This window comes from Pleurodeles waltl, chromosome 9, assembly GCF_031143425.1.
Source record: "Pleurodeles waltl isolate 20211129_DDA chromosome 9, aPleWal1.hap1.20221129, whole genome shotgun sequence".
Taxonomy (NCBI): Eukaryota; Metazoa; Chordata; class Amphibia; order Caudata; family Salamandridae; genus Pleurodeles; species Pleurodeles waltl.
In genome coordinates, this window is record NC_090448.1 from 935100018 (window position 1) to 935123476 (window position 23459).

The window sequence follows — 23459 nt, forward strand, 5'->3', positions numbered from 1 at the left end:
CCCCATGCACCCCTGTTGCCTTATCGCCTGTAGGCTTTCTCCACACCAGCTACATGTTGCTCTTTTGCCCTTTTGATCTTGCCACCCATCCCCCAATTGTTGCTTTCTCCCACCTGCACCCTAGTGTTGCTTACACTCCCCATCCACAACGTACGATGTTGCTTCACCCAACCTGCACCCCGTGATGCTTCCATGCCCCACCTGCACCACCCTGTGTTGCTTCTCCCCGTGTTGCTTCCCACTAACCACTTTAAGGACCGAGACTTATTCTTCATCATCAGATTTTGACTTCAGACAAAAGATAAAGGTAGGAAAAAAGTAAAGAAGGGAAACGAGAGAGGTGATAAAAAGTGACAAGGGGAAGTAGGTATGAATAAGAACCTGTAAAAGTGAGATAAAGGGCCAGGGAGTGTAGGGTGGTGGATGAAAGAGGTGTGAGATGGAACCTTGACTATACAACCTTGGTCCCCTGGTCTTAAGATGATGCCGGCTGCAGGCTTCGGAGCAAAACCTTGGACCCCAGCACTTATTTTTCGACAAGTAAAGCACTGCTCATTTGTAACCTCCATCAGGAGTGTGATGGCACATGCCTTTGCATAGTACAAAACCACAATCATGCATCCTAATTATGAAACTGCAAGAATTGGTCTACACTTTTCTATACAAAAATGCTTGTACTAGGAACAGGAAATAATATTTGGCGATGGCAGCCCCATTACTGCACACTATTATTTAAGTACTGATGTCAATCTTTGCCCCTTGAAAAGAACAGGCTTGCATCATTTAGTGGAGTCAGGATTTAGCGCATGGACCACAATGAAGATTTAAGCGCCCGCCACATCAGTCCGCTGCTGGCAGCGTGCCTCTAGTCCTGTGAAGACAGGGACACTGCTTTTGTTTTTCGATGTGTTCAAGAGGACTATACAGCACAGCAATAATGAGGGGCTGGAACCCTCTTTATTGCTGTGATCTATTGGAATCATGCCTTAATGCTGTCATCATGCTATTGCGCATAATAGTCTTCATCAATTTCTGGTAATAAAACGGTGATTATTGGCAAATCCTACCAACAGTCAAATGAAATCTGTTTCCTAATGGAAGTCTGTAAATTGTAGGGAACTGGATGAGACAATCAGCTATTGGCTCACTCTATTTTCCGTATTCTTAAAGACTTCCAATTATAAAGTTTCTCAAAGAGCTGCGTGGCACACCAAGATTCTCTTAGTGGTTCCATTCCACATAGTAATCAATTTTTATTTAGAATGAGGCTGAAGTGTCTAAGAGCATGGCTTCGGATGGCGGAGTGTGAAGCGTGAAATGCCCTTGCCTGGGAGTGGGAGTCGGGGGAGGGGGTGAATTATGTCACAGCTCCCATCTCTCCTCCCTACAAGCCTTTAATCTGTTTGTGTGTGGTGCAGGAATTTTACCACTTTGTGGACGTCAATACCTTTGATACAGAGCAACATTGCCTTATTGTAGAATCTCTGTATGCTGTTTAGATGTTTCAAACATTTTCTAAAACTATTAAAGCTGTTTTATAGTTGATACAACCCAATATATCACTAATAAGAGGCGTATTAATGTTTTATACCTATAATACACACTTAGAACAAAACGTCAGCACTACATGCCTAACAAAAGCATGGCATGGTTAGGAAGGATTAGAAATTGAATGGATAGATCACATACTGCAAAGAACAAAAGTCATTTTCCAAATTATTTTTATAGCACGACATATTTCAAAAATCTTAGCACTCGGGCAGCCTTAAATGTTACACTTTCCAACATTTCAAGCTATTGATCAAGGATGAAAAAAGGAGCGCTTGAGCAATGCCAAATGAGAAGAAACTGGTGGCGGGCCAGCTTGGATTATTCACATCTCGAACAGCCATAATTAGTACAAGCACCGTGAGGCCTCCGGCCAGCACATCCATCATCTTACCTTTGTTGGATAAAACTATAATGTGCTTGGCACTTGCTTGGATCCACAACCTCTAATGTGCGGGCAAAATCAATTCTGTTAAAGAGGAATTTTGATTCTGACATCAACTATAACAAGGCAATTAAAAGTTCAGCCAAATGTAGACATTATGGACTCAGTGGTCAGCCAGCTGGAAGCCATGGTAGTCTGAACCAGGAAAGCACTGGAGTGTGGAAAATGCATATGCCCTGTTATTGCAGAGATGATGTTTCATTTCTGCAGAATGCCACAATGGCCCCTGCTCGCATCTGTGTGAAGCAATAAAGGAGGGACCGGCTGATAATCTGTGTTCTGTATGAGCCAGCAAAGAAATGAATATATTCAGAATCCCAGGCTAGGTGTCCACTCTCTCTTTGGTGCGTCCCTGCCTTCTGCTTGCTCCATAGGAATCGGACAGCAACCTTGCCCACTCTAACATAGGGGTCTCCAACCTCTTCTCTACTGAGATCTACTTCGGATCACCAAAAGACATCCATAACTACGAACTAATTTGATAACTTTTAAAGTAATTACTTTATTCACCGATTGTTATGATAAGCGTGACAACAACCATGGCATCCCATGACTATCTATCTTACCAATTATCGGATACGACCCCGGGAACTAAGATAACCAAGAACAGTGCCTTCTGATTGGATCAAATGTCAGTGTGCATGCCTACTGAGTGTAGGCACTCAAGAGTGCCAGATTAAAACACTGAAAATAACTGTGATGGAGAAAACATTTCTGAAGCTTCTATTTGCAGATAAAACATAGTTTTTCCAAATTAAAAACTTAAGTAAGTTCTACGCTTAAACCAGATTCTCCCTTTTTTTCTGACCAGCAGCAGTTCCCAGAATGGACTTTTACATTGCAGGACCCTTTCGGTTTAATACGCCATCTTTAGTGTACTAAAAATGCTTTGCACTTATTTTTTAATCCAAGGCCATGTTCTGCTGTACTGCTGTCTTCTTTATGGTCCGTCAGGCTGCCTCTGAGAAGCCATCTGGTGAGCAATGCCCTTGCTACCAATAAGACAAGTTAGTTGACTTGTGAAAATGAAATACACTAACCAAGTTAGAGTTTAGACTTTCAATGACATTTACGTGAGGTGGCTCCTGGGCTAACACTGACCTGCATGGGTGTAAACGTAGTCCCAGAGGGCACTCTGGGCATTTGACATATCTTGTGGTATACTGTTCCACAGCTTTGTAACTGCTATCTGGAAGGTGGATTAGATCCAGTCTTGGATACAAACCGCTGAACAGCAACAGTACTGGAGACTACTGAGAGCCAAGTATATTTCTTTGCAAACCAAAAGACAAACATGGACAACTGTCTTTCTGTTTCTCTACACATGCTGCGCAGAGGACTTATTAAAAATTGCCTGTAGTACAACATACTATAGCCTTAGAACCCGCCGTAGCGGGCTCTACCGGCTATTAAAGGCCCGCTCCCGCGTTAAATGCCCGAGCCGAGGCATTTAACGCAGGAGTGGGCCTTTAATAGCCAGTAGAGCCCGCTACGGTGGGTTCTAAGGCTATTAGAACAGTCTGCAACTCAGGGCAGAATGTTCTATTAAAAAAAACAAATTGCTCACGGAGCCCAAGGGGATTAAAATCCCCTCGGGCTCCGTGAGGCTTTGTTCACAGCTGCTGCTGTGAACAAAGCGAACATTGGAATGTTGGCGCTGCAGGCTTTTACCAGCCAGTAAAAGCCCGCAGCACTCCATTGTTTTCAATGGAGCTGCCAACTTCCAATGTTCTAATACTGCTTAGGCCTACTTCAGCTTTTATGTGCTGCAATGGCCCATTCAGAAAAGTTTCCACTGTAGCAATTTACTCCTGATGAACAAATTGCTCTCCTTCATAAAACTATTTGTGGTTGATACTCTAGCTAAGCACTGATTCCTCACTTTTCTATGTACCGCGAGGCTCAGCGTTTGCTTCATTGCACCCACAAAGTGATGGAGCAGAGCCATAATCGGTACCTTGTGTGACATCTGTCCATTTCAAATATTCCCAAAACATATCTTTTGGATTCCAGAATGCAACATCAACAACTTACTCATGCTATTTATAGATGCATTAGGAGGCCATGGCATCCCAAGCATGGATCCAACTTGTGAGAACTTGGTCACCTGGTAACAGGCCATTTTGATCAACAGAGCCATCTATTCACTAACAGTTTCAATCAAGTGCTCCCTTTATTGGCATTTTTCATACATATAGTAGTGCACAATCTTTGGGCTCAAAGGGCGAAGCCAGAGTGCTGCACCTGATCATCTAAGTGTCTTCTCATTCGGTAAGCATGCCTACTGCCCGTCAGATGTGTTTGGTAGCGAGGGGAAGCATGTGCTTCTAACAATGTGTTAGAAAACTGTTTAGAGAGGGTATTCACTGGAATGAGGGAGCCATAAAAAATAAAAAAATTGTCAAACGATCCCTAGACAGGAGTGCTCCTTTTATTGACATCTGATATAAGGAAGGTTTTGTTTCATTGCTTTTGGCTGCAAAATTTGGGATTTTAGATATCATTCAGTGGTCTTAATCAGCCGAGGCAGCAGTGGGAAACTACCGTATTCCGCCATTTCAAGGGTTAATAACTTTGCCATTAGAAACAATAATTATAATGATTACAACTGGAAATTACATTTTGATGGAAAAAAGCTTAATCTGCTGTGCGGGAGAAACAATTCTCCCTGGTTTAATTAAAGGAATTCCCATTAAGCCTTAGCTAGCATTAAGGCGGGCCAGCGAGTGCGCTGCTGTACACGCTACAAGCAGAAATACTACCTTGCTGCGACAAGAGGAGGACGAGCAGAATTATGCCTACCTGTGAGAGAAGTTTGTTGTCATTCTCCAGGAGTTTAACTTTTGTTTCAAGTTGCCGAATGTAACTCGAGGAAGGATCTAAAAAAGAGAAAATGAACAACCATAAGTAATATTCTATATAAAAAAAACAAAAGTGCAGAAATACTGCCTAAGTGAGTGAAAAATTCTACATTTCCAACGAAAAAATACACAACCAGGGCACACGAAGCAGTCAAACGTGTAACAGGCCACAATTCTAAGTACATGGTGGGGTGGGCCTCTGGACATTGGTGGATATTACTGCGTGGTCCAAATGATGAACATTAATAACTGGAACTATGCACCGCGGGATCACCCGACATTCAGCCTACAGTGGGCACTGTTAGAACAGAAAACGTACCTATGCTATTTGTACAGAGTAAAGGGGTCCCAGAGCTTGCAGCCGGAGGCATGGGACAAGGTTACAGAGACAATGGGGTGGGCACGCAGGATCACCAGGGCCACACACCTTTGGAAGGGGAAAACCCTGAGTAAGATAGTGAAACTGAGGGGATTTGAGAGGTAGGACAACATAGGAATGTCAATGGTGGGCGGTGTCCTGGAACATGCGGACTTCATGTTTTAGAGTCAGCAAGTTCTGGTTGGCTGAGGCTTGGCCCTAGCCATGCAGAACCTACCACTCCTGTCAGGGGTGGGTGATTACACTCACTGTATACCATGCACTCATCCTTGGGTAGCTTGACACAGAACAGTCAGGCTTATCGCAAGTTTGTATTCAACACACACATTAATTAACATAACGGGAACTTTATGTAACTCTGGGCATCAATCACATTTTACAGTGTTAGTATGACATTAGCAGTATGTACACATAAAAAAAATAGTACTTTCCCTCTCAGCACCCTCATGCAGTGTAACCAAATTGGCAGCAAAAGACCAACTCTAGCGATCGCCCCAATTCAATATCAAACAGTTATAGGATGCATCCCAGTTCCCAACAATAGAGGTAATATGTACATACAGAGAATCTCAGCACTTCTAAAATAACTCCACAGCCTAGGTCACACAGGTAAACTTTCAATGTCAACTATAATAGTAAACAAAGTGCACAGCACCTCGACCTTGCAGTGTAGTCAATTGCAGGCAATCACTCCCACACACTCACTCCGCACTACGCGGTGCCAGGGATATCAGGCAGGCTAGTATACACGGACTCACACACACTCACTTCCAGCAACCTAATGCAGTGCTCTGACGTTCGGCAGGTCAGTCGTCAATGATTTCGAAGACCCCTCATGAACCCAAACCTTCCTCCACTCTACAACCAATTGCCACCCCCAAGAGCTAGGAATGTAGTAGCCTTTCCCTGGATACTAGGCTGCTCGCGGCAGGTGGTTGAACTTATTCAGAATCCGGGGCAAAGGAGAGGGGAAGAAAGAGAATGGCTGATCAGGCAACAGTCACAAAAGGAGGTTTGACCACAACTCGGGAAGTTAACTCCTGGGTCTCCAGACCAGCCTTCCAGCCTGGGCCCCAGCCTGCAAGGCACAGGGGGAGTGACGCCTTCGGACACACGCTGGAATCAAATTAAATATAAAAGTTGAGCAAGACAGGGAGGGGTGGGGAAGAACTGGGTGAGCTAAGAGCAACAGAGGAAGCGGGATAGGAAGAATGAAGTATGGCACACAGGAGAAGGGGAGAGAGAGACAACCTAAGCAGCTTGCTCAGTGCAAGCAGCGGAGAGATACAAGTCATCCAGTCAGAAGTACAGCAAAAAAGTCATGCGTCAGGGATGGTGAAAAAACAAGGAGGGGAAGCAAAGAAACCAAATAAGAAGTGAACAATTGAGACTGGGAACAAAGCCAAGCAGTGATAAGCAACGGGCCGTTCCAAAGCTCATTGTAAGTATCGGTACTGCACAGAACAGCAGGGCCAGGCCATAAATTAAATAATGTAACAGGGATCAAGGGCAAAGACGAGCAAAAAACAGAACCCCCCCCCCCCAGAAAATTCAATCAAGCTAAAGATTCTTTCCGAATGTCGGAAACAGGTTTTCCTTTTGACATGTCTTAATGTTCTGTCTCGGTTAGAACAGGAAGCACACATCCAACCACGAGGAGATGAAACGGAATACCTTACATATTCTTCACTTCTGGCAGGTGCCAGCAAAGAACTGAAAAACACAGAATCAAACTCAGCAAGATTCTGATCTCGCAGAGCTGCAGCACACAAGAAAGAAGAAGTGCTAAATGCAAAATGAGGTTTCCCCTTTTGTTTCCTCCCACGCAGTCAGGAGTCACATTCCAGAAATTCTCACTGTGACCTGTCTTTAATAGCGATTTCTGGGCAACATCACGAACAAAAAAGGCGATGACATCAAGTAAAACTCAGCAGTCAGCCAACGTTGGAATGTTGACTGCCACCACCCGTAATTCTGATTTATTTTCAGAAATTAAATAAACTTCTGAGCCGCCATTCGCCAAATCCATCATGATGCCATCTCACAGGAATGCACAGCTTTCTCAAAAGTGGCAGGATGAAAAAGCAGCAATAAAAGACATTAGTAAAACCAATAGGTCTGGCTTGCGTTTTGAGTCACGGATAAAACATTAAAAAAAAAAAAAAAAAAACACTATGTGGTGTCAAAACAAAACAAAAAAGGTAGCATTCTGTATACAATGTCCCTACAAGATAATTTAAAGTATTATGATTTAGAGTGCTTTTGTGAAGAGCATTGAAATGGACTCCCTCGATATGTAGTGAAGTGATGCCGCGAACAGCCAACATCTGCCCAAATCTGTGCAACGTATCTTGTACACACCTCAACCAAAGGGACACGACCTTTTCTACAAGACCCATCACCAATGGGAAAGGAAGAGCACGCCACGGAGGGACTCGTGTCTCGGCTCCGTGGTCTGCCTGAATACAGTTCAATGCACTGCTGCCCTGTCTGCCCGCTTCCAGGTGCAGGCAGTCAATTATTCTGGTGTGTTCCCTACTTGCTTGCGTCATTTGGTTGATGTTGATTGGTATCAAGGGCCGTGCTGTGTTTTTGATGCCTTCTCTCATTGGAGTCTGTGGTAAATGTGGTTCCAGCTCGCCTACCCCGTTGTAGGGACAGTGTCTTTGGTGGTGAGGCCCATTTGCCTCACACATCCAACTTCAGGGTGGAACCTGTTCAACCTCCCCAGGACGCACATTTCTTTCAGTTCTTGCTGCTACTCGGATGCCCAGTGGCCGAGAGTACTGTTTGCCCCTGGGTACGCAGAAACCTGCAACCCCCGATACATAAATATAAACGTAAACCTGCGGTACTCCCTTTGGCAATAAACACATTATTTTGGCCTTGCCTACACAGCACAGGCTCTCTGTTGGCGGCGAAAAGACCTATTGTCAGTTTTCAGTGGGCTGCTCACTTCTTACCATTTATTGTCACTAATTTGTTTGCATTTTATTTGTCACCTTGTGCGAGCGTTTCTTTCCTCTGGTTGTGTTGTCCCTCCCCTGGAGCATAGACGCATTACTTCTGTCCTTCCACTGGTCACTATTAAAGCACTATTTATTTATTTTGTGTTTAAGCAGCCTACAAGAGTGCATGTTTTCCAAATGATTGTGATTCCCTCGTGTACTGGACTGCTCTTCCCACTCTCCACGACGCTCTGTTGCTTTCTCTCACACTTGTGTTTCACACTCCCTGATCCCCCATGTTGTGCACACCCTCAATGTTGCTTCTGCCCTCCTTGTTGCTTCAGTACCGTGTATTGATTCTTTCCCTACTGGAACCCCTATTTTACTTCTTCACACCCGCACTCACACAACCCTTTAAAAAAATGTATTTACCCTTCAAACTCAAACTCGTAAATAAAAAGGAAAATAGGTGCCCGCATCATTTTGAATTTGCGCACAAGCGTGCTACGCACACCTACAAAATGAGGCTAGTGGATACGTTGTATCACCCTTAATATTTCTTCTCCTTTAGCTATTGCGAACAGGTTCAAGGATGCTATACAGCATTGCCACACCATTGTCAAAGCCAATAGGTCCCAAAGCCAAGAATGGTTGGCTTTGCCAATGCTTGTTTGTACCAGCACACAGCAGTGGACACAGTTATCACAACTTGAGGAAACCCAGCCAGAAGCTCCCCGCGCAGACAACCTTTAATGCTTCAACCACGCGGGGATAAACTGCAGCTCTTTGGTTAATACACACAATCTGCCAGTGGGGAAACATGAAAAGTGCCCTGCCGGGCTTCCCACGAAAACAACCTGCAATCTGCATTACTAAGTTCGAAAAAGAGCCATAATGGGTTTTGAGAAACACTCGTTAACACGCGCGCAAAGCAATCACCTTGAGAAGCAGAAGAGCAAACGGTTGGTTTTGATCCGTGCTTTATATGAAAACAGAAAAGTGTAGGTACGCACTTCCCCGGAGTACCTGCTTAATACTAAGAAGGGCAGGTACTCTTTCATTAAAGGTAATGGAAACTTGCTAGGAAGTGGAGGTACTCAGTACCTGGTAGTACTTGCCCATTTAAAGCACTGGTTTTGAAGAAGGAAATCGTCAGCAATTAGGCACGTTTGAATGCCACACACAAGAAAATGGGAGAAATCATCAACTGGCCCATGGCACGCTAACTTCTCAGCGAGCTAAGTGTTCAGCAATGACTCAGATATGCAGGTCATTAGTTTGAATCCCGGCTGAGTCTCCTGTCCATCTGAGCTCGTCACCTCTGAGAACACGAAAACACTCTCCCTTAGAATCTGTAGGACGTTGGCTATGCATAAAACTCACATGATACGGGAAGCGTCTGAGTTTGACGTGACCGGAGGGTGCCAAAACAGCAGCAGAGAGGGAGACGTTTTTAGGTCTTTCCATAAGCAAAGAAGGGCTGTTGGGAACGTGATGTTGAAAGGTAGCTAGTGGTCATCTGTTCGACTACGTTAGTCGCCACCTACAATTAATCAAGTGCATTTAACGTGACATACAGGGAGTGCAGAATTATTAGGCAAATGAGTATTTTGACCACATCATCCTCTTTATGCATGTTGTCTTACTCCAAGCTGTATAGGCTCGAAAGCCTACTACCAATTAAGCATATTAGGTGATGTGCATCTCTGTAATGAGAAGGGGTGTGGTCTAATGACATCAACACCCTATATCAGGTGTGCATAATTATTAGGCAACTTCCTTTCCTTTGGCAAAATGGGTCAAAAGAAGGACTTGACAGGCTCAGAAAAGTCAAAAATAGTGAGATATCATGCAGAGGGATGCAGCACTCTTAAAATTGCAAAGCTTCTGAAGCGTGATCATCGAACAATCAAGCGTTTCATTCAAAATAGTCAACAGGGTCGCAAGAAGCGTGTGGAAAAATCAAGGCGCAAAATAACTGCCCATGAACTGAGAAAAGTCAAGCGTGCAGCTGCCACGATGCCACTTGCCACCAGTTTGGCCATATTTCGGAGCTGCAACATCACTGGAGTGCCCAAAAGCACAAGGTGTGCAATACTCAGAGACATGGCCAAGGTAAGAAAGGCTGAAAGACGACCACCACTGAACAAGACACACAAGCTGAAACGTCAAGACTGGGCCAAGAAATATCTCAAGACTGATTTTTCTAAGGTTTTATGGACTGATGAAATGAGAGTGAGTCTTGATGGGCCAGATGGATGGGCCCGTGGCTGGATTGGTAAAGGGCAGAGAGCTCCAGTCCGACTCAGACGCCAGCAAGGTGGAGGTGGAGTACTGGTTTGGGCTGGTATCATCAAAGATGAGCTTGTGGGGCCTTTTCGGGTTGAGGATGGAGTCAAGCTCAACTCCCAGTCCTACTGCCAGTTCCTGGAAGACACCTTCTTCAAGCAGTGGTACAGGAAGAAGTCTGCATCCTTCAAGAAAAACATGATTTTCATGCAGGACAATGCTCCATCACACGCGTCCAAGTACTCCACAGCATGGCTGGCAAGAAAGGGTACAAAAGAAGGAAATCTAATGACATGGCCTCCTTGTTCACCTGATCTGAACCCCATTGAGAACCTGTGGTCCATCATCAAATGTGAGATTTACAAGGAGGGAAAACAGTACACCTCTCTGAACAGTGTCTGGGAGGCTGTGGTTGCTGCTGCACGCAATGTTGATGGTGAACAGATCAAAACACTGACAGAATCCATGGATGGCAGGCTTTTGAGTGTCCTTGCAAAGAAAGGTGGCTATATTGGTCACTGATTTGTTTTTGTTTTGTTTTTGAATGTCAGAAATGTATATTTGTGAATGTTGAGATGTTATATTGGTTTCACTGGTAATAATAAATAATTTAAATGGGTATATATTGTTTTTTGTTAAGTTGCCTAATAATTATGCACAGTAATAGTCACCTGCACACACAGATATCCCCCTAACATAGCTAAAACTAAAAACAAACTAAAAACTACTTCCAAAAATATTCAGCTTTGATATTAATGAGTTTTTTGGGTTCATTGAGAACATGGTTGTTGTTCAATAATAAAATTAATCCTCAAAAATACAACTTGCCTAATAATTCTGCACTCCCTGTAGTTCTAGGTTCCATTAGAAAATCGCTATACTTTCTGCGAAGTGCAGCCTTTGGGACAGGCCTGCTCACTGCAACGGATATTTAGCTTCCGGGTCGCCTCAGTGACCCTGCAGCACAGGTTCAAGGAATACCTGTACAGGGATTTTACAGGGCTGTGAATCCGTGGCACGGTTCAAGCTTGTCAAATCCATCTCCAGTCTGGTACTCCCTGGCTAGTCCGCAATTGTCTGACGAGGCCTCCATGGAGCTGTCACTGCTCGACGCAACCATTTTGTGAAATTACATCTTCTTCAAGTGTACGAACATCTCCTCCTTCTGACGGCCTGTCGGAGAACTTCAAGTGCGGAGACAGCTCAACGCACCCTCATTAGTAAAACACCCAACGGACCCAAACTGCAGAGTAAGCTGAAAAACATGTTGGGAAAACTGACATGTTGCATTGACATTCTGTTATGATTAGTCTCGCACGGAGTCCACCAATAAACTGGAAAACTAATGTTTTTTTCCCTCTAGTTCATAGCTTTTCAGATGGTTTTGTTCTTCAGCCAATCTACAAAAATCTTTAGAAAATGATCAGGAAAAGAACATGCTGCTGATGCAAGTGCTCGCACAACGGTGAACTGGAGCCCAAGTCACGCTGCTGTCTACACCGATCCCGCTCTCTCTTGCCCGTGCCGGTTTCCTGGTGTCTTTTATTCTGGATCACTCAGACTCTTGGGACTCCAGGGCACCAAAAACAGATCCAGTTCTTTGACTCCTCACTGTGGACCCACTTACCTGAAGATAAAGTATTTTAGGAACTATTTTGGTCTGGTGGAGATTTTGAATATCATGCATATCTGGTCCACAACAGCCTTTTTTCCCAAGTCTTATGACAGAGTTTTCAATGCTGCATTTGCTAATTTTCAAACACTGTGGATGGATTCCTGTGCCTCCCTTGAGGCCCTATTTACAGATGGTACTTCCACCTCGACAAAGAACACTTGGGGTGAGCAGTGGAGAGAGGGGAACGTTCTATGCTCATTTGTGATTACTTTTAAAACAGAAGATCTCATCCGCATATCACTCACAGATGAGGGATTTGATTCAACCCCACAGCAGAAACCTTATAAATCCCAAGCAAAAGGCAACCTTCTAGACCAAGAACCCCCTGGAGGGCAGAGACATCAAGAGCAACCTGAACATGGCCATGAATTCATTCAGGATGCCAAACAATGAGTGAGGTCTTCTCAGTACAGCACCAACACCAAGCTGAGGCTTTACCAGAGCTGCATTCTGTCAACACTCTTGTGTGGTGGACGAGGAACAACAACATCACCAAAATGCCAACTTTTCACACTAGTAATTTAAGAAGAATCTTGCACATTTACTAACCGCGAACCATCTCCAACCAGGAAATGCTTATCAGATGCAATTGAGTGCATGATTATGAATAAGAGATGGATAGGATACACCATTAATAGAGAACAAAACTCAGAATAGCTCTCCACTTAACCCCGGAGGTAAATGGAAGAGAAGCAGCCCACAGAATATGTGGAAGCAGACTGTGTAAACCGAAATGAAGACCCTGAACCACAGCTGGGGAACCGTACAGGGACTTTCACAAGAGACAGGAGTGGAGGTCCTTCGTTGCTGCCCTAAGTCAGCATAACATGCATTAAGTAAGTACCCATGGAGGGGGTAACATTGGAGAAAATTGTTTTCACACATTGGTCCTACAAACCGTGAAATTTGAGAATATCTGGAAATATGAAATGGTAGGCCGTGGTGCTTGCCCACTCTGTTGAGCCCTATATGACTTGAGTATGGTGGTCTGCTATTAAGTCCTCGAAAACAAATGTGTGAAGAGATGCCTCTCTTCTTTGCGTACTTAAACACAACAAAATTGCCCTGGCCAGCCACTTTACACCTAACTAAGGATCTTCAGTGTCAAGAGCTGTGTATACATCAGAAGTCTCACTTTCGCCACAAGAAAGTAAACATCAGTTCTTCGTTTTGCATTTAAAGTGTTGTTGCATGAACTTTGGAACCTGCATATTACTTTGCCATTTCCTTTGCAATATAAAACCCTTGTGGACAAGCATTTGCAATGCAACAGGTCTCGCATTTACTTGAGTTAGAGGTATTAGCATTATAACTGCATAACTGGACTTTTTTGCCACATTAATTGGTCAACCCTGCCGCATAGTTTTGGCCTGTCTGCCACATAATTCCAGTGGCCCTGCATATAACTAAAGGGCTAGTAGGCCTACTGGAATAATTTTTTTAAACAAGGCCCTTAAAACAAAAACTACTCCCAGGTGCAAAACATATTTACTTGGCAGTTGGTACAAGCAACATTGATGGCAGGACAATGAATAAATAATTGTACTCCAAGAATGTGTGCTTACTGGCTCTCTGTTCCTTTACTGAAGTCTAGGGAGTCTAACAAAACACCCATGATTTTTCACATGCTTGAGGAGAGCCACATCACAATATTAATGATCCTCTGTCTGTCTTGAGCTGAAATATTAGTTATAAAATATTGACCTTGGTACAGCATAATCAACAGTAATCTCTCCACAAGGTTAGTTTTATAAACGCACAGACAGCTCAAGTTTCACAGACTCAAACGTGTAGTTCATCTACTCAAGTGTTTGCTTTATATTCACAGCTTGTGTCACGTTATAAAAATAAAACAAGTCCAGGAATGAACGTGTGCTGCAAAGAACGCATACTAAGCAGATCAGGGTGCATATAATGTAACAATGTAAAAGTTACACTGACGATTAATGTTCTTTTTGGACAGAGAACGTACTTTTGTCTAGTGGAAGTTTGGAGTCATCGTAAGGTAGCGCACAGGGTTAATGTGCCTGCTGCAAAGAACGTGTACTAGGCAAATCACAAAGTGCACGTAATGTCAAAATAACTGGTGATTCATGTTCTTTCTGGAGAGAGAACATACTTTTGTCTAGTGGAAGCTTGGAGTCAACATAAGGTAGCGAAGATGGTTAATATGCCTGTTGCAAATACATTTGTACTAAGCAGATCAGAGTGCATATAATGTAAAAATGATACAGCTGATCAAGTTCACGCTCTGAGTGCTGTGAGCACCATGGCAGCCAAGAGAACATACTTTTGTCTAGTGGAAGCTTGGAGTCATCATAAGGTAGCACACAGGGTTAATATGCCTGCTGAAAAGAACATGCACTAACCAGATAAGAGTGCATTTAATGTAAAAATGATACCACTGATCGATTTTGCACTGTCAAATTACTTTTGTTTAGTGGAAGCTTGGAGTCATCATAAGGTAGCGCAGAGGGTTAATATGCTTGCTGCAAAGAACGTGCACTGAGCAGATCAGAGTGTATATAATGTAAAAACAAAAAACAATACCGCCAGTAGAGTTCGCTCTCTGAACGCTGTGAGAGCCATGGCAGCCAAGAGAAAGTTTTTTTGTCTAGTGGAAGCTTGGAGCCATCGTAAGGTAGCGCACAGGGTTAATGTGCCTGATGCAAAGAACGTGTACTAGGCGAATCACAAAGTGCATGTAGTGTAAAAATGTCAAAATAACTCTGGTGACTTATGTTTTTTCTGGAGAGAGAACATACTTTTGTCTAGTGGAAGCTTAGAGTCATAATAAGGTAGCACACAAGTTAAATGTGCCTCCTGCAAGGAACGTGTATTAAGCAGATCAGAGGGCATATAATGTAAAAAACGATACCACTGATCGAGATCGCGCCCCGAGCAATGTGAGCACCATGGCAGCCATGAAGCGCTGACAAAAGAAAAAAATTGTTTGCCCACGCTGAAGTATATCAGCAATTGTGCAATTGCCGATATACTTCAGTGTTGGTGTCCACAGGGTCGGTGTCCAAAGCGGTAACGAAACCGCCCCAAGGCGAGACAAACAAAGCATTTACCAATGACATCAAGTGATTTTTGAAAGGCAAACCCATGAACAAATGAAAGTGATGGGTGTGAGGTGGGCGTTGTTAAAAGCCCACAATACTTACAACAGGTAAAGCACTTGCACGCTCAGCCGAAAAATGGACTTCACAAGCCCAGACTTGATTGTTGAGGCCAGTTTGAGAGTTGTTTGATACGTACACACGTCAAGAGCAGTCTCTAAAGCCTATATCATAACAATGTATGCACCCTGTCAGATAGTTTCAATTATTTATATCACAATCTTACAATGTCCTGTCCGGGAATGTGGCAAATTATGATCATGACATTCAGTAAAATGATAGTCTAGTTTGGTCCAATGCTAGTTAAGAAGCCCTCAGCCTCATTCATCGATCACTGTGGAAATTAGCCATAACCAGCACTTGGAAATGAAGTGATTGGATAGCTATTTACTAGTCAAAATGTTTCTTCTTTTTCTTCACAACTTAATATTGTTTAGCTTGGATTTATATCAGTCTATAAAATGTGCAAAGTCTATCAGTTTAGTTTCATCTAAAGAATATGATACATAAAGAATACAAAATAATGCAATAAAAAAAAGAAAGACCTATTAGACTTTCAACTAAACAATTGTGAATCCACTGCTGGGGAAAAGCTCTTTGATTTTCCTGATTAGCAGTAAGAAAGTTATCAGCCTGCTTCTCTCACTCCATGTATCCCCCTTAGCCCAGCAGCCTCTCCCTGGTGCCATGGCAGTCTGGGGATGTATGCCTCATCATATACCCGTACCTGACACACTACCGTTGAATAAAAATACAACTGCAACAGACCATAGCAACTTCGCCATACTTTCATACAAAGTTTGATGCTGGTGCTAACCTTGGGGCACCACTATCTGTATTTATACGGCTGTATCACGAAGGACATCAAATGCCTTGCTAGATAGTTAAGTTGGCATCGGGCTCAGTTTCTATGTCTTCCTATTAAACTTCAGCCAATGAGTGGGACCCCTTGAAGCGTAGGTAGTTTTCCCCATCTTCTGGAGATGACTGAACATTGACCATAATCTCAATGCCACTAGAATTAAGTGATCTGTGTACAATAATTTTGGGTCATGATTCACTGGCTTACCATTCTGCTACCATAGATTCTTTCCTGCTTTGTGTATGGATTGTCAGAAAAGGGATGATATAAAAAATAACACGAGGTAACCTTTAAAAAAAACCATAAATTTAATTTCCCATACAGGTTAGTTTTGTCTTTACAACAGGGTTGTAATAATTCGAGGGCGTATTACAAGAACTTTGTACTTCAGTAAAGGTGGTAAGGCAATGGTGTCACTGATGCCATTACTGTACTTACCCACCAAGAGTCAACATAGGCAACCGCAGTGTGGTACACACGTATGTTTTGAGCTGGATGGAGAACGTATGTTGGACTATGGGGTTACTGTGGAGGAGCTGGCGGGACACAAATGAACTATAACCCCTGAACTCTTTAGAATCAATGAACAAGCCAATTCCAAGCTTCGTGAGCTTCTAAATGCAGCCCTGGGCTGCTCTTTCTCCCCAGAACTACACTTTATTAAAATATCCTGATTATGTATAGCTTGCTTCTCATTATCCAATATAATCTGAACACCATACAGCACAGCATGATGAGTCTATTATTTCAGAGCACTCAGCGCAGAAGGAATTTCAAAAGTCACTTCTCCCAGACATGCATTCACAAAAGGGCCTTTGTGAAACACAAAAGAATCAGGAAATTTCATTCACATGATGGAACCTGAGGCGCCTGAATCTAGAACACAAAATAATATTTTCAGAAGGCGAAGTGATGTCCAGGAAATCCTGTATGCAGGAGTCCATCTGGGTCAGGAAAGAATGAAACAAACGGTGAAGCTGGAAGCAGATCATTATGCGAGAACCGCCAAGATGAGACTTACGTTCAAAAGATTTCAAACCAGAGGCATTTTGGGCGAAATTCTAAAATTATGGCCATAAGAGTGTATCACAGAAAGTTCTCAGTGAAAAGAGATTCCAATAGCAACAAGCCCCATAGTTCTATATCGACGTTCACTGGAACGGGGACATCTTTTTTAGTGTCGGGTGAAGAGAGAATTCCAGCGTGAATTGTAATAATATGGTGCTTATTTCTTATAATTCCATATTCTAAATCATCTGAGACTTCACAAAAATGATGAATGACATGCTTGAATTATCCTGGCCACATTCTCCATTCTGGTCTCTGGGTAACATTCGGCTCTGTTTTTATTTGTACATCAGGTCTACTGGAGTCAGGTAATAACCACAAGCTAGAATCAAACTTTTAAATAATATTCAGGTTCTGATTGAACGAGAAACCTAGAAGTGTACCTTTTTGGGTCTTGCTAAAAGGATATCGCAAAGCACTGCTAAAACATGTTTTTTTTTCCCAAAAAGAATTAGAAAGAGGTATTTACAAACAAAGAGTTGGTGTCTGCCCAAAAGGCCTGTCCGATACCACTCAACCGTCTTTTTGCACTTTCAACACTCTTTTTCGGCATGGCCTGACACTGCAGCACTTTCTAGATCCTTTGGTTTAAGCAGAGGAGCTCTGGCGCTGACCATATATCAATTGCCTTAGTAACATTTATTTGACCCAACTTTAAGTTCTTTGGCCAACTGATGACTGACGGTGGGAAAGCTCATGCTGAGAAGTGCTGGCATGACTTGGTTACAACGTTAAGCCAATTTTAAAGGCTATGTATAGACCTGACGATTAATTTTGAACTATTTGTGTATGATGCCATAAGTCTGATTACTTTATAATGATTATAAAAGGTTACTAGAAAAAACAGAAGGCATGACTTGTTTATTATGAAAAGTACATTAAAGCCAATAGATATTTAAAGGTGGAACGTTTTTATACTGTGCTAATGTCTGTAGACAGGTACTTTGTTACATGGAATCTTATAAATTACTTTATGAGGTAAGGGTCTTCAATGAATGAAAACATTTTTGATCATGCAACAAAAGGGAAAACAAAAATGTTTCCTTAACAACTGGTAAAATCATTACTGATCTATATTTTCACAGGCTGCAGTGAGGGAACATGGACTAGCACTCTTTAATGAGCTTTTCATTCCTAGCTACGCAAATTATAATCTCTCAAGTCAAATTTTTAATGTGTTGTTGACTAATGCCCAAGTGCAGAACTAAGATGGCTAAGAGCAGTGAAAATTGTGTGCACGTATAAAAAATGTAGCGATAATCAGAAACATTAGAGTGCTATATGCTGTGGCAAAAACATGACTTGGACTATTTGATTGAAGAAATGGAAATTGACTTTACATTTCCAAATCATATAGCGAACTAAAAGCAAGGGTTAATAATCTAATTTTACCTGCTGATACTAATAAAAGAAAGGCCTTCTTTAGATAATACCTAATAGCTTTATTTAGAGCACGTAGCATATTAAATTTGATTTTGGTAGGTGATTGTTGCTCTAGCTATGAAAATAGTTTTCAATATGAAGTACTTATTTGTGCTCGAGGATGCTCCTAGCTCACAGAACTACGTCGCCACAAATTCCACACATCTAGCAAAATAACCAAAATTCCCAGGTGAGCCTCTACAGGATCCTTAGTGCTTGTCAATTTTCCAATTATGGCAGCGGGCCCCTTTTCTAGGCCCTCAAAGAAGAGACAACATAGCAAAGGGAAAGATAAAGTGCCACAACAAACCAAAATGAGGCAACGTGTAACGGTTCCAATTCCTCACTCTGCAGCTCTTCTTAAAATTTCACTTAAATTCCATATATTAATTCAAAGCGATTTTTTGAGTTGATTTTTCATGCATGACCTCCTAGTTAACAGGTCGTGGGTGAAAGCATAAAAGTGGAGAAGGAAACCCAATAATAAACAGAATAAACCAGTCACACAATGCAGCAACTCAGAAGTCACTATATTGACCTTTTATGGGCCACTCTCTTTTATTTTACACTCTGTGAAGCAATGTACATGTCCATGGGACCTTGCCAAACGGGCCTCAAGGCACCAGCTTGTCAACACTTGTCAGACATTAGGCAGAGGGTCCCAGAGCATTATGTATGACATAGTGAAGAACTGTGTGCTGGGGTCCACACTTCTACTGGAAACATTCAATTACATTCAACTGGTAACAACAGTCCATTGACATGACATTTTTCTGGAACGTCGATTTCATATTCCAGACATGGATGTGTCCTGGAACTTGTTTCACTTCTAAAACTTTGGGGGCTCTACCCAGTGTGTTGTATGCCTAAGAACCTGCCTGATTAGTATACAACTATTTCGAAAGGAACCACAAGATTTTATGCCATGCCTCAATGCTGCTTTCCCACCGCAATCTCGTATCTGAACACAAATTGCGACCTTATCCAGTCTCCTAAAATTACCCCCATGATCTGTTGTGTGCAATGATCACAGCGAGCGTTAGATCAGCAGAGACGGCACAAGAGCACTCACTCTGCTGGAGCTTATTCTGAAAACTGGTTCACTTGAATTTGGAGGGATGCAACAATCTGCGACTCCCTGGAGAGATCAATAACACCAGCCAGAGCAGAGCTGCATCTTCATATCTTTGCAGTGGTTTAATCCTACGGTTTGGAGTTTCCTTTTTGGAAGTGCTAAACATTTATGTGCGCCTATGCAAAGAAAATCAAAAACAGAAAAATGCAATTCCACAACCTGCTTATCAAGTGCAAGTAAATTTCCGTATGATGATCAACACAAGTAAGACTACATGCAGCTTTGAGCTTTATTCAAAGGTGTCCATGCACCCCTATAAAAGTCGAGCAATTTAATAAAATTGGTGCCATTCCCAAGAATTTATTTTGCATCTGGATAAGGTAGAAATCTGCTAAAATGCTTATTCTGCCAGTGTAGTACAGAAAAGGTTGTTAGGGTTCCCAATCACTGAACTGGCCTTACATTTGTATAAAACCACTCTGTATGCTTAAACTTTAAAACATCACAAGGGGTACAGTTTCATCTACTGGATATTTGTAGTCTCGTAAACAATATTTTAGTTACTTAAAACATTGGGTGCCACAATAGACACACTGTAGCTTTTTTCAAATAGTTGAATAGTTGAACTGCTGGAAATAAAGAGAAGTATAGCTTTTGTATTCACACTGTAAAGAGTCAGGTTTACAGTTACAAAACTGCTAGTGCTGTTTGTTTTAACAAGTTTTAACACATCAGTGGTTCAGTCGTGGACCTGAGGGTTTGCAACAACCAGATTTTAGTTCAAATGCTCCACTATCCTAATCTTGGTTCCTGGGATACAGACAGAAGCTAATATATCAATGAGAGACGAATATTTGCCAATTACTGACCAGGACTGAAGTAAAAGGAGTCTTATGCTCAATATTAAGTGTTAAAATGAAGCAGTTGTTATTAAACAGCTTCCAAAACTTCCCATGTAGATCTGGGGAAATGCTGCTTATTAACCAGGTGTACGTTTATTCTTTCTATTAAACAGCGAAACGGTTACATTTTCCTGAACAATTAAAGGGGCCGCTTGGAAAACAGATGACATTCACCACAAAAGTAGGCGTCGTCTGCCACGTCCTGTAGTTATAGCAGTCTAAATAGAGAAACCTGAACCTGTGGCAGAGAGAAAGGTTCTTCAAGCTGACTACTGACATAGCAAAGCAAGCATTTTAGCTCCTGCCTGCTCGTCTTAGGTCGCCCCGAGGCGATTACTGAAATAGAAAAGTGACAAACAGCAGCAAGGCGACTTGCCAGACATCAACTCGTAAGTGGGAAAATTACAACTAAGAGAGACCAATTTCCTGTCCTGATGATAGCCCTCACGCATCTGTCAGCAGCAATCTATATTTGTAGTCTAAGTGCAGCTGAACCTTTCCTTAAACTTTACCAGGGCTCGGCTACCACAGGGATATGGGCTGGACGACGGGGCTGTTTCCAGGGTGACATGGGCTGAGAACACCCAAGCCCACCCGGTACCAAAGGACATACTGAGTGCGAAGAGCAAGCCATTTTCTTCTCTCTGAATAGCTCATGACTTTAGCATCAGAAGAGCCTGTAAAACTTATTTTTTAAACTGGTTTCTTATAATATATATATGTATATATACACATATATATATATATATACATAATTTATTATGAGAGAGAGGTTTGTGTATATACACACATATATATATATATATATATATATATATAGATTCACACATATATTATCTGGTGGCTGTTGCCAGTAGGTAGTTATAGTTAGGACCATGTTTCCATAGGAAAACGTTTTTTTGACTTGCCTATACCTTTGGCACCGCTTGACGAATCTTTCTGAAATCTTCCCCCCCAAAAATGTGTTGCGGTGATTCCTATTGTGCATGGAATGTTTCGGGGTAATCTGTCAAGCGGGGGCCAAGATGAAAAGGGACTCAAAAAAGGTTGCGTTTCCCATGTTAATTTCCATAGGATTCTTTATACACAACTACAGGCTGAACCACTGGATGGAATTACACCAAATGTGATCAAAGCTAGATGTCCGAACGCAGACTACGCTTTCGCTTATTTGGTGTGGATTTGTTCAGTAGTTTTTGAGATATTGAAGGGAAAATACATTTGTATACCTCTAGCTGCAAATAATTCGCGAAATACATGAATTTTTCGTGAATACGTGTGCAAAAAGAAGCATTTAAATTGGCTGACCGCAACCTGACTACAAAGTTACGGCTGCCATTTTATTTCACGGGACACAGTCCCCAGGGGTGAAAATCAAAATTGAAAGAGGCATAAGAGGTCAGGGTGAAGGTACCCTGACCAAAGGGGTGAGATATAGGTGTGTTTCAGGTGCAAATTATGGGTTTAAAATAATTTCGCGTCCGCATGCGTGATATTCGTGGAAATTCGTGAATTTCTGCAAATTATTTGCAAATATGGAAAAATCTGAAAGAAAAAACACACTCATTCATTCATACACTTATTCATTCACTCATAGACGCACTCAGAGACTCATTTGTCTACTCACACACCCACTCAGACACTCATGCATCCCCCTCACACCAACTCAGACTCACACACCCACCTTCAGACCCACACAGTCACGCACCCACTCACAGATCCACTGACTGTCTAGACAGGCCCTGTGGCCAATCTGCGCTACCCACAGCCAAAGAACGTGCGTGGCATGGGGTTGGGTGGTTATAAGAGATTTGCTGCAAGATGTGGCTGCAGGCCAGGCCTTGTGACCAACCCCTGCAGCGCACGGCTAATGGCCATGTGCAGCTGGAGTTGGAATAATGTATAGTAATTTAAATTACTTTACGTTAAAAAAACATAGAAATTCACTGAAAAAGACAAAGGTTACAGGGACATTATAGTTAGGTTCTAAATTTACTTGTACAAAACCGAAGAAATTCAGCAGTTATAGTTAGACTTCTTTTAAGTAACTATAACTCGCACCCTAAGGTAGCTATGACTTGCACTTTTGCACAGCTAATTACTCCACACATTATACCATTGATGAGATCTTGTATGGCATTTTTGATATTATCACAGCATAATTTGCAATAAAATTATTTATAAGAAAGCTGTGCATGGCAAGTTATAGTTACCTTAGGGTGCGAGTTATAGTTAGTATCTCTAACTATAGCTGCTAAATTTCTATGGTTTTGTATGAGTAAATTCAGAACCTAACTAAAACGTCCCTGTAACCTTTGGTTTTTTTCTGTGAATTTCTTTGTTTTTTTTAAAGTTAAGTGAATTGAATTACTTTACGTTAATCCAACCACGGCCGCACAAGCCCTTCAGCCGTGCATGGCGAGGGTTGGCCGTGTACACATGCATGCATTTACACAGTGGTAATCGCCACTGTGTAGTTATAGTTAGAACCACCTTTTCACAGGAAATTGATCTTTGGTGGAACGTGAGACAAAGCTACAGACAAAATAGCTGAAAGGTGTTAAACAACATTTGGCAGAAAGCTAGTTGTTTACCCAGAACGCATGCTTTTCACAATTTGGTGTGATGTGCTATTCAAATTAATTCACAATTACAGTGCAAAGTTCAAATTCCATTTTATTACCACAATATATTGTAGTGTTACTGACATAAGAAAACAAAGCTTATCATCTTTTAGAATGCATGTCACAATGGCTGACACACGAAAAATAACTCTACTAATAACTGCAAGGATTTTACAGTGTTGTATTTCATGGTTCCTGCCTTTGCTTGTAACTACTACACATGACAAAACAGCATT

General features: G+C 42.2%; 1 protein-coding gene across 3 annotated transcripts in view; it reads right to left on the bottom strand.

Moving 5' to 3' along the window:
- Positions 1–23459, bottom strand: part of CCDC85C (coiled-coil domain containing 85C) — a 284535-nt gene that overhangs the window by 116349 nt on the left and 144727 nt on the right. For all 3 annotated transcript variants that reach the window (XM_069208293.1, XM_069208292.1, XM_069208294.1), the window contains exon 2: positions 4796–4872. In XM_069208293.1, coding sequence (XP_069064394.1) covers positions 4796–4872 — 77 coding nt within the window. The remainder of the gene's footprint in view (positions 1–4795; positions 4873–23459) is intronic.